The following is a 14,076-nucleotide window of genomic DNA, read 5'->3' on the forward strand; positions in this document are numbered from 1 at the left end:
TTGGAAAAGAGAAGACTAAAGGGGGATATGATAGAGGTATATAAAATCATGAGTGATGTTGAGAAAGTGGATAAGGAAAAGTTATTTACTTATTCCCATAATACAAGAACTAGGGGTCACCAAATGAAATTAATAGGCAGCAGGTTTAAAACAAATAAAAGGAAGTTCTTCTTCACGCAGCGCAGCGAAGCTCTTCAGTCAACGTGTGGAACTCCTTACCTTAGGAGGTTGTGAAGGCTAGGACTATAACAATGTTTAAAAGGGAACTGGATAAATTCATGGTGGCTAAGTCCATAAATGGCTATTAGCTAGGATGGGTAAGAATGGTGTTCCTAGCCTCTGTTCGTCAGAGGATGGAGATGGATGGCAGGAGAGAGATCACTTGATCATTGCCTGGTAGTTTCACTCCCTCTGGGGCACCTGGCATTGGCCACTGTCGGTAGACAGATACTGGGCTAGATGGACCTTTGGTGTGACCCGGTACGGCCGTTCTTATGTTCTTAGGCAGTAGCTCAGGCTAGACACCTGAGTACAAACCTTCCTGGTCCTCCTGGCTACGTACTTGGGCAGTTAGCCCAAGTCACTGCCTATGATACCCCCAGCTACACTGCTATTTTTAGCACATTAGGTCAAGCAGAGCTAGCATGTGTCTGCCTACCTGTGCTGGGAAGCATGTTCCCAGATGCTGTGTAGACATATCCTTATATGGATAGAAATATTGCAACAGCAGCCTTGTGTTATTCTGGCTCATCTGCTTAGAACAAGGAAATGCACTATGCAAATGAAAAGTAATAAAAATAGTTGGCCAAACTTCTGAACCTCAAGGAAAAAGTTTTGTGTTATTTATCTTATCAGTGAGATTCAGTTCACTTCAGATGAAATGAAAATGGCTATGTGCTTTCTATTCACTATTACTACTAGTTTAAGGAACTGGAATGGGGGTCTACTAGCATTCTGAACCCCTTAATACACAGTAAGTTTTAAAGAGGGAAGGTAGTTTTGCTTTCATGCATCCTCCAAGAATGACTTGGTGCATGCAGAACTCACCCTCATTAGTGTTTAAAAATAGGGATGTGTGAGTACAACTCTCCTGGCTTTATCCAAAGTTTGGGAAATCAAATACACAGCGCAACAAATTGAGCACTTCAGTACTGAATTGCTTTAGTTCTGAAACTGCAATATTTAAGGAAGGAAGTGGGATAAAATTATCCTCAGACTATTCTTAACTTCTATTGATAAACTTGAAATTCTGAGTCTATTTCTTCCAGCAGGTGTCACTAACAGGCAATGGTATTATTAACAGTCATGAAATGAGATGGAATTGCAGTGAGGGGAAAAAAACTGCATATGCACATGGCTGCTGTCATCAAATTATTACTCTGATTAGGTGCAATATGTAACAGAATTTAATATATATCCATAAGGGGAAGAATAAGCTAAAAGAATGCAAATGATTATTTTCTATCCCTTTGTGATTCATTTACCTTCTTGCCAGTACTTTTGTAATTGGATATCAAGACTGGATAGCTTTATAAAAGATATAGTAGCAGCAAAGAATCCTGTGGCACCTTATAGACTAACAGACGTTTTGCAGCATGAGCTTTCGTGGGTGAATACCCACTTCTTCGGATGCAAGTGCATCAGGCCCATAACTTCTGTTTGAGCTACACTATATCTTTTATCAGAGGGGTAGCCGTGTTAGTCTGGTTCTGTAGAAGCAGCAAAGAATCCTGTGGCACCTTATAGACTAACAGACGTTTTGCAGCATGAGCTTTCGTGGGTGAATACCCACTTCTTCGGATGCAAGTGAATCCAAAGAAGTGGGTATTCACCCACGAAAGCTCATGCTGCAAAACGTCTGTTAGTCTATAAGGTGCCACAGGATTCTTTGCTGCTTCTACAGAACCAGACTAACACGGCTACCCCTCTGATAAAAGATATAGTGTAGCTCAAACAGAAGTTATGGGCCTGATGCAGAAATCACTGGATGAGGTTCTATGGCCTGTGCATGGAGAAGGTCAGACTAGATAATCACAAAGGTACTAACATCTATTTCTCAGCACCGTTCACACACTCTACATGATACCGAATACGTACGTTTAATTTTGGGAATGTAGTCAAAAAAAATATGAAACTCCCCATTCCAAAATATTTTGTTCCCTTTATGTTAGAAATCCTTTTCACTGTAAAGTGAACTGACTTTTTATTAAACACTTCATTTTTCTACCTGATATTTCACACTGATGATCCCAAATTATATTTGTGTTATATTGGAAATAAAATTGTAGAATTACTGATTCCCTCAGAGGCCTCACCAAAAAAATGAAATGACACTCTCATCAGAATAAACTGAACAAGGTTTAAATAAATAAAATACTTTCAGATTTAAGCACATTTTAACAACCTAATCAGATGTTCATTCTACTGTAACAGATCATTCATCAGAAGGGTAGCCATGCTAGTCTGTATCCACAAAAACGAGGAGTCTGGTGGCACCTTAAAGACTAAAGATCATTCATATGATTTTAAAATTAATAAAACCAAAATATTTTTTAAAAGTAAATATATTTTGTCTAATATGTACTTCAGAAATAAACCTTTTATTTTAATGTATACATCACAGATTAGAGAGTATCCTGTCTGTGCTACTGCACTGATATGCCTACATGCCTGATCCAAAATCATAGATGCATAGATTTTTAAGGCCAGAAGGAACCACAGTGATCATCTAATTTCACCTACTGCATAACATAGCCATATAATTTCACCTTAATTCCTGCAACTTCTGATTGAGCGAGAAATACTTTGCTCCAAATCAGAAGTCACTTAGAGTTCTTTGCTACTGTAATTAACCACAAGAAATGTCAGAGAACATAGCAGAACTTGAGAGAAATCTTCAGAAAATGAACTCTGAAAAGCAGAAGTGTCTATGTCTCTCTGTCTTTTCACCGAGCGGTGCTGTAAGAAGAGCTGGTGAGGAAAATGCCAATTCATCAAACGTAAAATTTTTCACGGAAACATTTAAGTTTGGATGAACTTTTGACAACCGCCTGGCAGGCTTCTGGGAACCCCAGGCTTCCAGAATCTGAGAAGCCAGACTCACCAGGCAGATTGTCTTGGAGTTGCAGCCCTATGTGGACTGCCCCAGGGCTTCCAGACTCCCAGACCAGTTGGCAGCCCAGCGATCCTTCAAACAATTATGCATATACTTAACCATACTCCCTTGGACTCCCACAGAACTATTCACAGAAGTGAAACATAGGTAACTAGCTGCAGGATTGGGACCATAGAGGACAACACACTCCCTACCCCAAAGATCCTGCAATCTAATATGACAAGTCAGGCAAGCAATAATAGACAAACTCTTTGAAGCAATATTGGATACACATCCTCCACTTTTTATTTTACCCTGTGCCTATTTGCTATATTTGTCAATCTTGCCTATGACCTACTACTTTTAAACTTCTACAAATTTTAGTTATATTTTTCCATTTTAAAAGCCACTGCTTATTATCTATTGTTGTTCTTTTTAAAGCTTGGCCTATCTTCTGATTTTTTTTTAAAAAACTTTTTTTCCTTTCATATTCCTGTTTTTTGTTTTGTTTTGGCTCTATCTTTAATGCTTCTTTGTTGTCTTTTTTAAAAAACCAAAACCCTTAAATACTGTACATGGCTTCCTCACGATACATAAATTATACCTATACATCCAAATAAAATAACTTTTTACCTGCTGTCTTTGATTTGTATCCTAGTCCAGTACAAAGGCTTCATGGGACAGCTAGGTTCAATGGCAGGCTTTCGAGGACCTTGGTTTGAAGACAGAATGCTATTGAAAAAGAACCCAGGAGGTGGCGGTGGAGGAGGAGGCCCAGAGCCAGGCAGGGGAGGTGGACCAGGAGGCCCCAAACCTGGGAGTGGTGGTGGTGGCGGCGGCGGCGGAAGATTCCCACAACCTGAAGGAAGTGGCAGTGGCCCAGATCCAAACTGGGATGTCAATGGAGTGGATGACAAATCTGGTAACAAGGGAGGTGGTGGTGGAACTAAAGCTGGTAGTGAAAGTTCAGGAAGAGGAGGAGGAGGAGGTGGAGGTGGAGGTGGTGGTGGTGGTGGTGGTGGTGGTAGTAGAGATACTGACACTGGTTTCTGTTCACAAGATGCGAGACTTTCTGAAATCTGTGTACAGTGACATGGTTCCTTATTGTCATTTGGGGCAGAAATACTATGATTTAAAGAAGAAATATTAAGCTTTTTAGGTACCATTTGGTTATTCTTCACTGGTATATTTTCCTCTTTACTAGGCTTTATGAAGGTTTCTCTGTCAGTTTGTATATATACATTTCTGTATGTCTTTGGTGGGTTATCATCTTCAGTGGATACACAGACGTCCTTTACTTCCTCATTTCTTCTATTTAATTTGTTTTCCAGTTCATTCTTGAGATTTGCAATGGTTTCCTCAAGCTTTGTGTTCGATGCAGCATGCTCTCCACGAATATGAAAGATCTGGAGTTCAAACTGAGACTGTGGAAAAACAACAAAAAACACCATGTAAAAACTGTATAATTAGGTATTAGATAAGGATGTGACACACTTTATGCAGATATACTGCATACTAAAAGAGAGGAGAATTTTTGCAGGTCTCTGAGTTCCAAAATTCTTTTGTTCATCTATGAAAATTCCTAGATTTAATTAAATTTAGGAAATGTAAAGTATTTTACTTCTGTGAAGCACATTTCATGAATAATTACTCAGAATACATCAAATATGCAGTTTGCTAACTAAGGTTTAGATTGTAACTTGCCTTAATGCAAACACGTAAGACCCCATCTCTCAGCCTTAAGCAGCATCCGTGCTTTCAGACTCTTGTATCCGGAACCAGGTTCGAGGGGAGCACAGCATCTGAACACCAGATGCTCCTTCCAGGGAACAAATGGGTGGGGAAAAGAAAGCACCAATGCTCCGCCTTCCCTATGTGCTATCTCGCAGAGCTGGCGGGAAGAAATCTGCAACCTTTTAAGGGCTGAAGTAAATTACCTCCTTTCACCTTCCCTCCACCAGAACACAGGAGGATATGTGGATCCAAGTAATTCAGTCTAACTGTAAATGAATGTTATCTGGCTGCATTAAAAAATATCCTTTGCCTATATACAAAACTTTTGATTCCTTTCTGAATTTAATTTTTTTTAATTGGTGCTTTTGAATTGGTCTTTTAAAATTTTTTCACTTTCATCCATTTGTATTGACTATACATTGTCATTAACATCAATTTCAACTAGTTTTCTTTTTATGTTCACTAATATTAATTTTGTGTTCATTGTTTGCTTGTTTGTTGGCTTTATTCTTTGCTGGTTTTATCTTAAAACCAGTACTGTACCTTTACGCATTAAACACTTTTTTTATTAAAAAATTAAAATTATTCAATTTATACTATTTACGTTTAATTAGAAATATCTGGTTAAAATGATTTCAGATTTCATGTCACATGCATTGTATTTAGTGCTAGCTCTCACAGATATACAGTATATGTTTAACATACTGAGAAATTAGAGAACAATTTGAACACTATACAACCTCTCAAAAAACTCCCCTTTCCTAAACTCTTTACAGGAAAATTGAAATTCCTTCTTTCTTAAAAAGCAATACTAGAGTATTAAAAGTACTCCCCACTATAAATTGCTCTTTACAAACATAAATCCCCCACCTTCATGTGTACAATTTTTATTTAAAGATTTAAAATGCCATATTATTTTTAAAAAGGCAATTTAACCTACAGGTAGTAAAATCAACCTTTGGACCCAAAGGGGTATTAAAGAGATTTTGTTGTGATAAGTACAAATGACAGGCATTTTTTAAAAATCTAAACAATGAAGAAAAATTAAACTTTCATATCACAAAACTTTGGTTTTGATGCTATGAAATTAAATGGATGTAGAGTGTTACAAACACTCTAAGGCAGTCACCTGTATTATAGTAATGAATGTGATAAAAAAAATACAAAATGTGTGATCATTCAAACATCTCTGCGAAGTAATCAGATAGTGATGAGCTTAACAAAAAACAACAACATCAAAACCACTTCCCCTCCCAGTCACTAGTGAAAGGCTCACACAAATAAAATTAGTGAAAGGCTCACACTTAAATTGACTATATATCAAGTGCTGTCAAAAGTGAACGAAAGGACAGTTTTTGAGTAAATCTCCTTTTCTCTATAAAAATGTATAAAGCCAGGGAAAGTGAATTAAGAACTTAACACTGCAAACACTAGCAAACTTTGCTTTTTACTGTAAGTAATCCCATTTTGTCAGTTTTTAGAACTACACTAAGTAGTATAAATATTTGCAAGATCAGGCCCTTGGATACAAATGTCTCTAAAGTTTCACATCCTATGTCACTGTACACTTTTTGGTCCTCTCAAATGTAGTCATCAGCACACTGAAAGACATTTAAAAATAGATCACTTTAAGCTCTGTTTTTCCCCTATTGTACTGCTTCTCTACCAAAGTTTATTGTGATTTATTTTAGTTACTAGTTCAAACAAACACTTCTCCCCCTACCTCCACTCCCCAAACTCAAGGACACTGATCTGTATATGATGTAATGTCTTTGAAAAATGCAGTGAATTTCTCTAAATAATTCAGCAATTTTATGTTTTATCATAGTATTTTTTCCTACTGCTTTAACATAAAAAAAACAACTTTCCAACAGAACAAAATGGGAGAATAAAACTATTAGTTTTTAAAAGTGAAAGCTTTTCTTACTGTAAAATTGGAGCAGTGTCCTTAAAAAAAAAAAACAACCCCTCTCTAGGACAAGCAGACTAAATTGTCAAAACTACTTGGATTTAATTAGGTACCAAAGCAATTGATATAGATAGATAGATAGATAGATAGATAGATAGATGTGTGTGTGTGCGCGCGCGTCTGTATTTTAATACACAGTGTGGTTTAAAACTACTGCTTTGACTCAAAGAAAACTTTTTCTTAGGTAGTAATTTTATGCTTTGTCTTTTGCTTTTTTATTAGTTTATATGTTTTTTTAAATAACTTTCCATTGTAAGAAACAATAGAATTATTTTTTTCAGCCAAGTATGATTTGTCATAGTTTTCTCTGGATTTTTAAGGTCAAACTGTAAGGAACAGAATTCCCAAAACTTCATTTTTTTCTAAATATTTTACTACAGAGGTATCTTACACTGAGATTTAATATTTATTATCAGGCAAAATCACACAGAACAAAAGAAAATTAGCTCCAACAATATTACATATTGGAAATCTGACCTGCAGAGGATCTAGTCAATAGGGAACTAAGAAAAAGAGTGTCCTTTTATAATGATGAACTGCATTTCAAGAGAGTAATAAACTACAATTTCCAAAAAAGAAGTTTGCCTTGGTATTTACCTATGTCCATACTACCAACATCCCGGAAAAATATTGTTAACTGTTAACTGAAAAACTGTTAAAAAAACATCATTACAAACCATTTTATTTTAAATAACTTCATATACAATACTATACTATCATTTTCAGCAAAGCAAATTTAAAAAGTGGTTTTCAAATCCATTTGCCAGAAGCAGATATGACTGTCTAGGTGATTTCGACACCTGCTTCAGATGCCAGCTAAACATGAAATAAAAGATGAAAATTCTAATTTGAAATATTCTCCAAACCAAATCAGCGTGAAAATTACAGGATATTTAAGTCCATATTATTGTTAATAACATTACATTTACAGTCAACTTTAATGTGAAGAAAATACTATTCTTTCTTTTACCTACAACAAGTGATAAAATATTATACTTTGACACATTCCTAATTCTATAGCTTTATAAACAAAAAACAAAATGAAATGATGAAAGTGATTTTTAAATTGCTATAATTTATTAGGGACTGAAAACATTTGCTTTACAAGGATTTACCTAGCCAGATATTTGTATAACATAGAGAGTATTCCCCAACAAGCATCCCAAATATATTGTTGTGGAGAATGAAGGAAATAGCTATTTTTTAAATAAATATCAGGTGAACCTCAGTTTGCCTGCGTGATGTTATCCTCCTAGCTTCACAGAGTTAAATTAAAAAAAAAAAAGCTGAAAGAAGGAATTAACAGGAAACAAATTAATGAGAAAGATAAGGATACCAAAGGCCCTTGAAGGAACAACATTGTTAACAAGAACAGTTTCTTGTGGTTTCTTTTCCCAGGCCAAACCAAGGATCATATACTAAAAACTTAAAGATGCTGGGGCTAAGCAGGAAGGAAGCGAGTGGGTTGTCAACATGCTGACAGACACACACACTGGGAGAGTCACAGTCTGTCTCTCCCAGCCAGAAAGGGCATGTACTCAGATGAGGGAATGTTACAAAAGCTGCAGAGGAAAGATTAAGGTGCAGGAAAGAATCACGCATTTAATCCTCCTGCTGTTTTTCCCCTTTGCTCTGTATGCTATGTTCCCTTGGGTGAAGGAATAAATAATACTTTGTTTTGAAAAAGTGTTTTTTCGTGTCACTAATCAGCCTCCCAGAGTAAAAGGGCTGAAAGGTGTCAAACTCTGTTGGGCCTATTGTGTTATTACAGTTGGGAAAGAGTGGGGGCTGTTGCGCAGAGATCCAGTCCCAAAGTAGTTGGACCATGGAGTCCCTCCCAAAGTGACAGGTGCAGGAAGCTAGGCTTGTCAACATTGGGGTGCACTCGAGAGGGACAAAAAACAGTCCAAAACACAGCTCGTCCTGTAAGCATGATAAGTGTACATTAACGTATATGTGAAGTCTAACTGGCCACACATTTGATCTAACGTGCCTGGATTTAGTTCATATAAAGTTAATAGTGAAAAGACTAAACTTGATACTTAAAGTGGTATTTAGGGCAACAACACAGGAAAAGCAAGAACAGTAGAAGAAGAAGCTGAGAACAGTACGATCTCATGACAAAGGAGTAAAAAATCCTCTAGAACTATCTTCTCATTTTGAGCTCTCTGGTACCTCCAATGATGACCTGAAAAGAGTGGGCTGTGGCATCACTGCCCATTACGTATAAAAACTTTCTGACAAAAATCTAGATGACTGCATGCAAGAGGGACTCTACACACTGGAACCAGAGCAGAGTGAAGTATTTTTTTCTTGCTTTGTCCACAGTAAACATGTGCTTAAATAAAATGGAAAAACTGATGTTGTTACGAACGTTGTTTGTGCCAAACACTGTGGAAAAACTGTTTATTAGTAATTCGGTTTTATGAAAATTCTCTTGCAGAGCCAAGGACAGTGAGATTATCTGGATTATCTGCCACAGAGTTTGGACCAGACTGGAGACTAATCAGATGTCTGTGCCTGATTCCTCACCCCCCTCCGCCGCCCATTTTTCTAAATCTTACGTTCCTATGTCAATTCTTGAAGTCCTACATTACATTTTTTTAATCTGCTTGTCCTTGTGTGTTCCCTCTCCTCCATCTTTGGATCTCTCCTTATACAATGAGTAATCCACATTGATGAATTTAGGGGCTATTGCTTGCTCTCAATAGGCCAGATAAATAATCTTTCAGATGAAATTACAAGGGCTACATACAGTAGATGCCACATACCATACTGCAAGTCATTCTACTGAATACACTTAGGGTATGGCAACTTGCGAGTTGCAGCGCTGGTGGAGGCTTTCCAGCGCTGCAATTAGTAAGTGTCCACACCTGCAGGGCACATCCAGCGCTGCAACTCCCTGGCTGCAGCGCTGGCCGTACACCTGGCTCGGCCTGGGGAATAAAGATTGCAGCGCTGGTGCTGCAGCGCTGGTCATCAAGTGTGGCCACACACCAGCGCTGTTATTGGCCTCCAGGGTATTAGCAGATATCCCAGAATGCTTTTATAAATTACTCTCTTTGTTTTGTTATGCAGCCTCTCTTTGTTTTGTTGTGAACTCCTAGCTCCGTTGATCGGTTGATCCCGGAGCTGCTTATCTACAAACACAGCTCCTGTTTGCTGTGATCAATCTGTGAACAATCAAATGAGATAATGAGGCAGGCAGGGAGTGAGTGTTTGCTTGACAGAAACGGGGCAGAGGGGAGAGAGGGAGTCCGTTGGCTGCAGGCTGTTTGCAGTTAAGAGTTAAGGGTAAGGGATCGGGAACATGTTCTGATTTTTCAAGGCAGGAAGGTAACACACAGTGTTGGCTCCAAAAATCCACTCTCTCTCTCTTGCCCGCTCCCTGTCACACTATGCCCCACCCCCCTCTTTTGAAAAGCATGTTGCTGCCACTTGAACAATGGGATAGCTGCCCATAATGCATCATTCCCAACAGCGCTGCAAATGCTGCAAATGTGGCCACACACCAGCGCTGGTAGCTGTGAGTGTGGCCACACACCAGCGCTGGCCCTGCACAGCTGGACGACCAGCGCTGCAACTACCAGCGCTGCAGATTTGTAAGTGTAGCCATACCCTGAGTTGCAACTTCTGTAAATTCAAATTGCAAATGTATTTCTTGTTACCAAAATCCTAACTGGCTCATTAATGTGCTATAAAAACCACTAAGATATTTAAACATACAACTATGTAAAACTCATAAAAAGGAAGACGCTAATAAAATATTTTAATATGAACAAAATCCAAATAAGTTCTGAAGATATTTATTGTGACAAGAAGGCAAAGAACAGAGAAGCGAGACAAGATTTGATGTCTTTGGGAAGTTTTGTTTATAGGCACCCACCTGCAGCCAGGTCCATCCTCCCCCGCCCAGCTGGCAGCCCTGCTGATCAACGTCTTTCCCTCCCTCCCAGTGCCTCCCGCCCACCATGGATCAGCTGTTTTGGGGGCAGGGGTGGAGTGGGGATGGGGCCTTGGCTGGAGCAGGGGCAGGAAGAGGCAGGGCAGGGTGGAGGCTTGGGAGAAGGGGTGGACTGGGGGCGGGACCTGGAGCGGTGTGGGCATTGAGCACACCAGAGGCAAGGAGGTTTTGTTTTGCACTGTTGCAGCTGTAGGAGTTAAACATGGTCTCACAAACATGGGGCCGAACTATGCCTCCTTGATCAGTGTGTAGAGAACCCTCTCTGTGCAGATCTCCTCAGGAGTTTATACCTGTAGCGCTTTGCTGTGAATTAGGGCATTGGTGTTGTATGGTGCTGTACACCAGCATCCCAACATACAATGCCTCCAATTTAGTGACTATGAATGTCAATTTTTTCTGTCCTAAATGCTGTAACCAGAAGTCATTTTTGTCTGGCCTCTCAGATTTGAGAAGGTGAAATTGAGCAAAGAGCTGTACATCACATTTTAAACAACTGATCAACTGATGGTTTTGTTTTGTCCTAAACTAAAAACAAAACCACAAAGTGATACCATTATTAGGGTTTAGGGTATTGTTAGGGTGAAAATAACACCCTTACCATTTAAAAGCCTGGCATCAGGCAGAAACCTGGCTCTTTTTGGACAGCTACAGTTCTCTTCTCTTGCTGAAAAATCTTTTCAGAGATGACATTCAATGATATTTTACAGAGCCAAGACTATAGTAGAAACATGTCTATATAACTCACTTCAGAAGCATAGTTTATATAAACCAAGCAACATTTCTGCTTAAGAACACTGAGCTTGGAGTGTATGAACTACAGCTTTAGGAAAGCGCTTCAAAAATTTATAGTCCAATGCATTCCTCTATTTTTAAATTACGTATTTTGTCTTGCTCACAGATGTAGAAATGGATTTCAAACAATGTATTGGGTGTTGCATTGAAAGGACTGGATAAATGCCACCACCACAGATGATAGCTTCACCAGATAAAAAAATATTCAGAATTCAAGATAGAACTGTTAGTTCAGTTAGGGCCAATAAATCACAGAAGTACTTCAAATGCTAGATATAAGCCATTTCATTTTACTTCCAGATACATCTATACATTTGAAGTGTAGTTTTTTTGGCCTAAGGAAGAAAAATGAAGACCTCCAACAACTGCTCCCATGTGTACGTAAGGAAATATAAACATGCATTATATAGGCACTTTGAGCTAATCTATAATTTAAATTATATTGAGTTTTACTCTTACTGCAGGATTTGAAACCCCTCTTTCAAAAAATTTTAATGACTGAATTTCTTCACCAAATTTGACACATTAATTCTGCAAAGGATCATTCATTTTTCTCTCTCTCTTTTCCAAGAGGTGACTTTTCAAAGATTTAAAGAAGAATGATTTTTAAATGTTTTTAAAAAATTTGGGTCTGGGAGTCCAGGGTTTGGGGATTTTTTAAATTGTACCTCAAAATATGACAAACTATAGTTTGCACTAACATCAAACTTCATATGCAAATGTCCCTGACATCTCAAGCACCGGCCAATTTAAAATTTCAAAATTAAATAAAAGGAAAGTCATCCACTTATTCATCTCCATAAGAGAAGACAAAAGTGTCAATTTCCATTGCCTCCTTTGATTTCTCCAATATTATCACTCTGCCTCCATGCATCTTCTTAGCACAGAGAGCCTGAATATTAATATCCTTTAAAAAGAAACCTGTAGTGACACTGAGGTATATAAAGGATCACATATAGGGATGTGCAGGCTAGTTCAGATAAGGTAAGAACTTATCTGAACCTTCACCCAAAAGTCAGAATGTATCTTTGAGGTTAAAAAACTCTCCGTATACTTGGCTTATATATGTACTAGTTTGGCGCTACCATTTCTGGCTTCAAGTAGACTGGAAACATTGAGTGAAAGGATATCATCACAATATATCTGACTCTGCCAAAAACAAGATATACTGGATTTCTTACAAGAAAGTCTGCTCTCACAAGATTCCAAATTAAATTTGTAGAGTAAAGGGGTGAGTTCTTCAGAAAAGTATGCATATGTAAATTCAGAAAGGCATCTGAAAAAAACAAGGCCTCCTCAGTTTGGAAGTTTTCCTATTCTTAATGATTGCTATTAAGAGCCAGTAAAATGAATCCTCTCCGCAACTTCCAAATAATTTAAGAGCTAGATCATTTTAAATCACTGGGGTTACTGCATGAGTAAGGATGTGGCCCCAAATGTTAATCACTAATCACACAATGAAAAATGCAAGGAAATAAAGGAACCATCAAGGTACCACACATTTATCTAAATGCCAGTTTCACTTGACTGTTCTAGCCACACAATAAGCCGGCACTGACATAATAGTGGTGAATATATTTGTATTTGTAGACATGAAACCACTTTGGCCAGCTAATTTTTTACTGCTTGAACAAATGTGCACAGTCCATAGCCATAGGTGCTGGAACTGGTGTGCTGGGGGTAAATGCTGCACCCCTGCCTTGAAGTGGTTTCCATTATATACAGGGTTTATAGATTGGTTCATTGGCTCTCAGCAACCCCACTGTACAGATTGTTCTAGCACCCCTGTCCATAGCCACCCTTTAAAACAACATGAGTCACAGCAACTCGATACATCTGGTGTCGAATTCGAGACTGAATTTTAATAGAAAGAAAATAAATCAGTTGGTATACATGTTTCTCATTTGAAACACAGTTCTGGCATATAGTATCTTCTCGTCCTCTCAAGCTTAGTGATATATAAACTATAAGGTAAAAATCGTTAGTTTTCCACACAGACTTCATGCAACACAGTGATTTCTTTTGAGTGCCAGAACTGCTGGCAAATTTACAAACGTATTCATTCAAAACTGTCACATACTGTATGCAGAAAAGGTTGTAAAAAAAGTGAGTTTGTCTGTACAGTAAAGAGCCTGTCTATTTAATTCTGAACTACAATGAACACATGATGTACTTGTGACTCCAGGCAAAATGAATGTGGAAAGTTTAAGAAAAATAGACTTGTGCTGAGAGGAAACTGTAAATAAGCACAGAGAACAATTTTTAATGAAATTAAAAAAACTGTTCACAAGTGCTCAGCCACTATCGGGTCTTTTGGTAGAGCACGAAAGAGCAGATTTTTAAAAAAGATTTGTAAGGCACTTTGCAGATGAAAAAATGCCATGTAGATATTAAGCAGTATGATTACTAATAGGATCTAAAAAGTAAGACAGGAAAACTGATCAACTGTGTAGACATTTGGTGTTGTGACAAAGTTCCTCCTCTACCTTGGTGGGTCCTGTGCTTATTGGAGGATTTGCTCGC

The 14,076-nt window shown here is 38.1% G+C and overlaps 1 protein-coding gene across 3 annotated transcripts in view; it reads right to left on the bottom strand.

Moving 5' to 3' along the window:
* FMN1 (formin 1) overlaps positions 1–14,076 on the bottom strand; it is a 356,128-nt gene that overhangs the window by 156,990 nt on the left and 185,062 nt on the right. For all 3 annotated transcript variants that reach the window (XM_045016469.1, XM_045016468.1, XM_045016470.1), the window contains one exon: positions 3,728–4,518. In XM_045016469.1, the coding sequence (XP_044872404.1) occupies positions 3,728–4,518 (791 nt within the window). The remainder of the gene's footprint in view (positions 1–3,727; positions 4,519–14,076) is intronic.

This window comes from Mauremys mutica, chromosome 4 (genome assembly GCF_020497125.1).
Source record: "Mauremys mutica isolate MM-2020 ecotype Southern chromosome 4, ASM2049712v1, whole genome shotgun sequence".
In the NCBI taxonomy this organism is placed as follows: Eukaryota; Metazoa; Chordata; order Testudines; family Geoemydidae; genus Mauremys; species Mauremys mutica.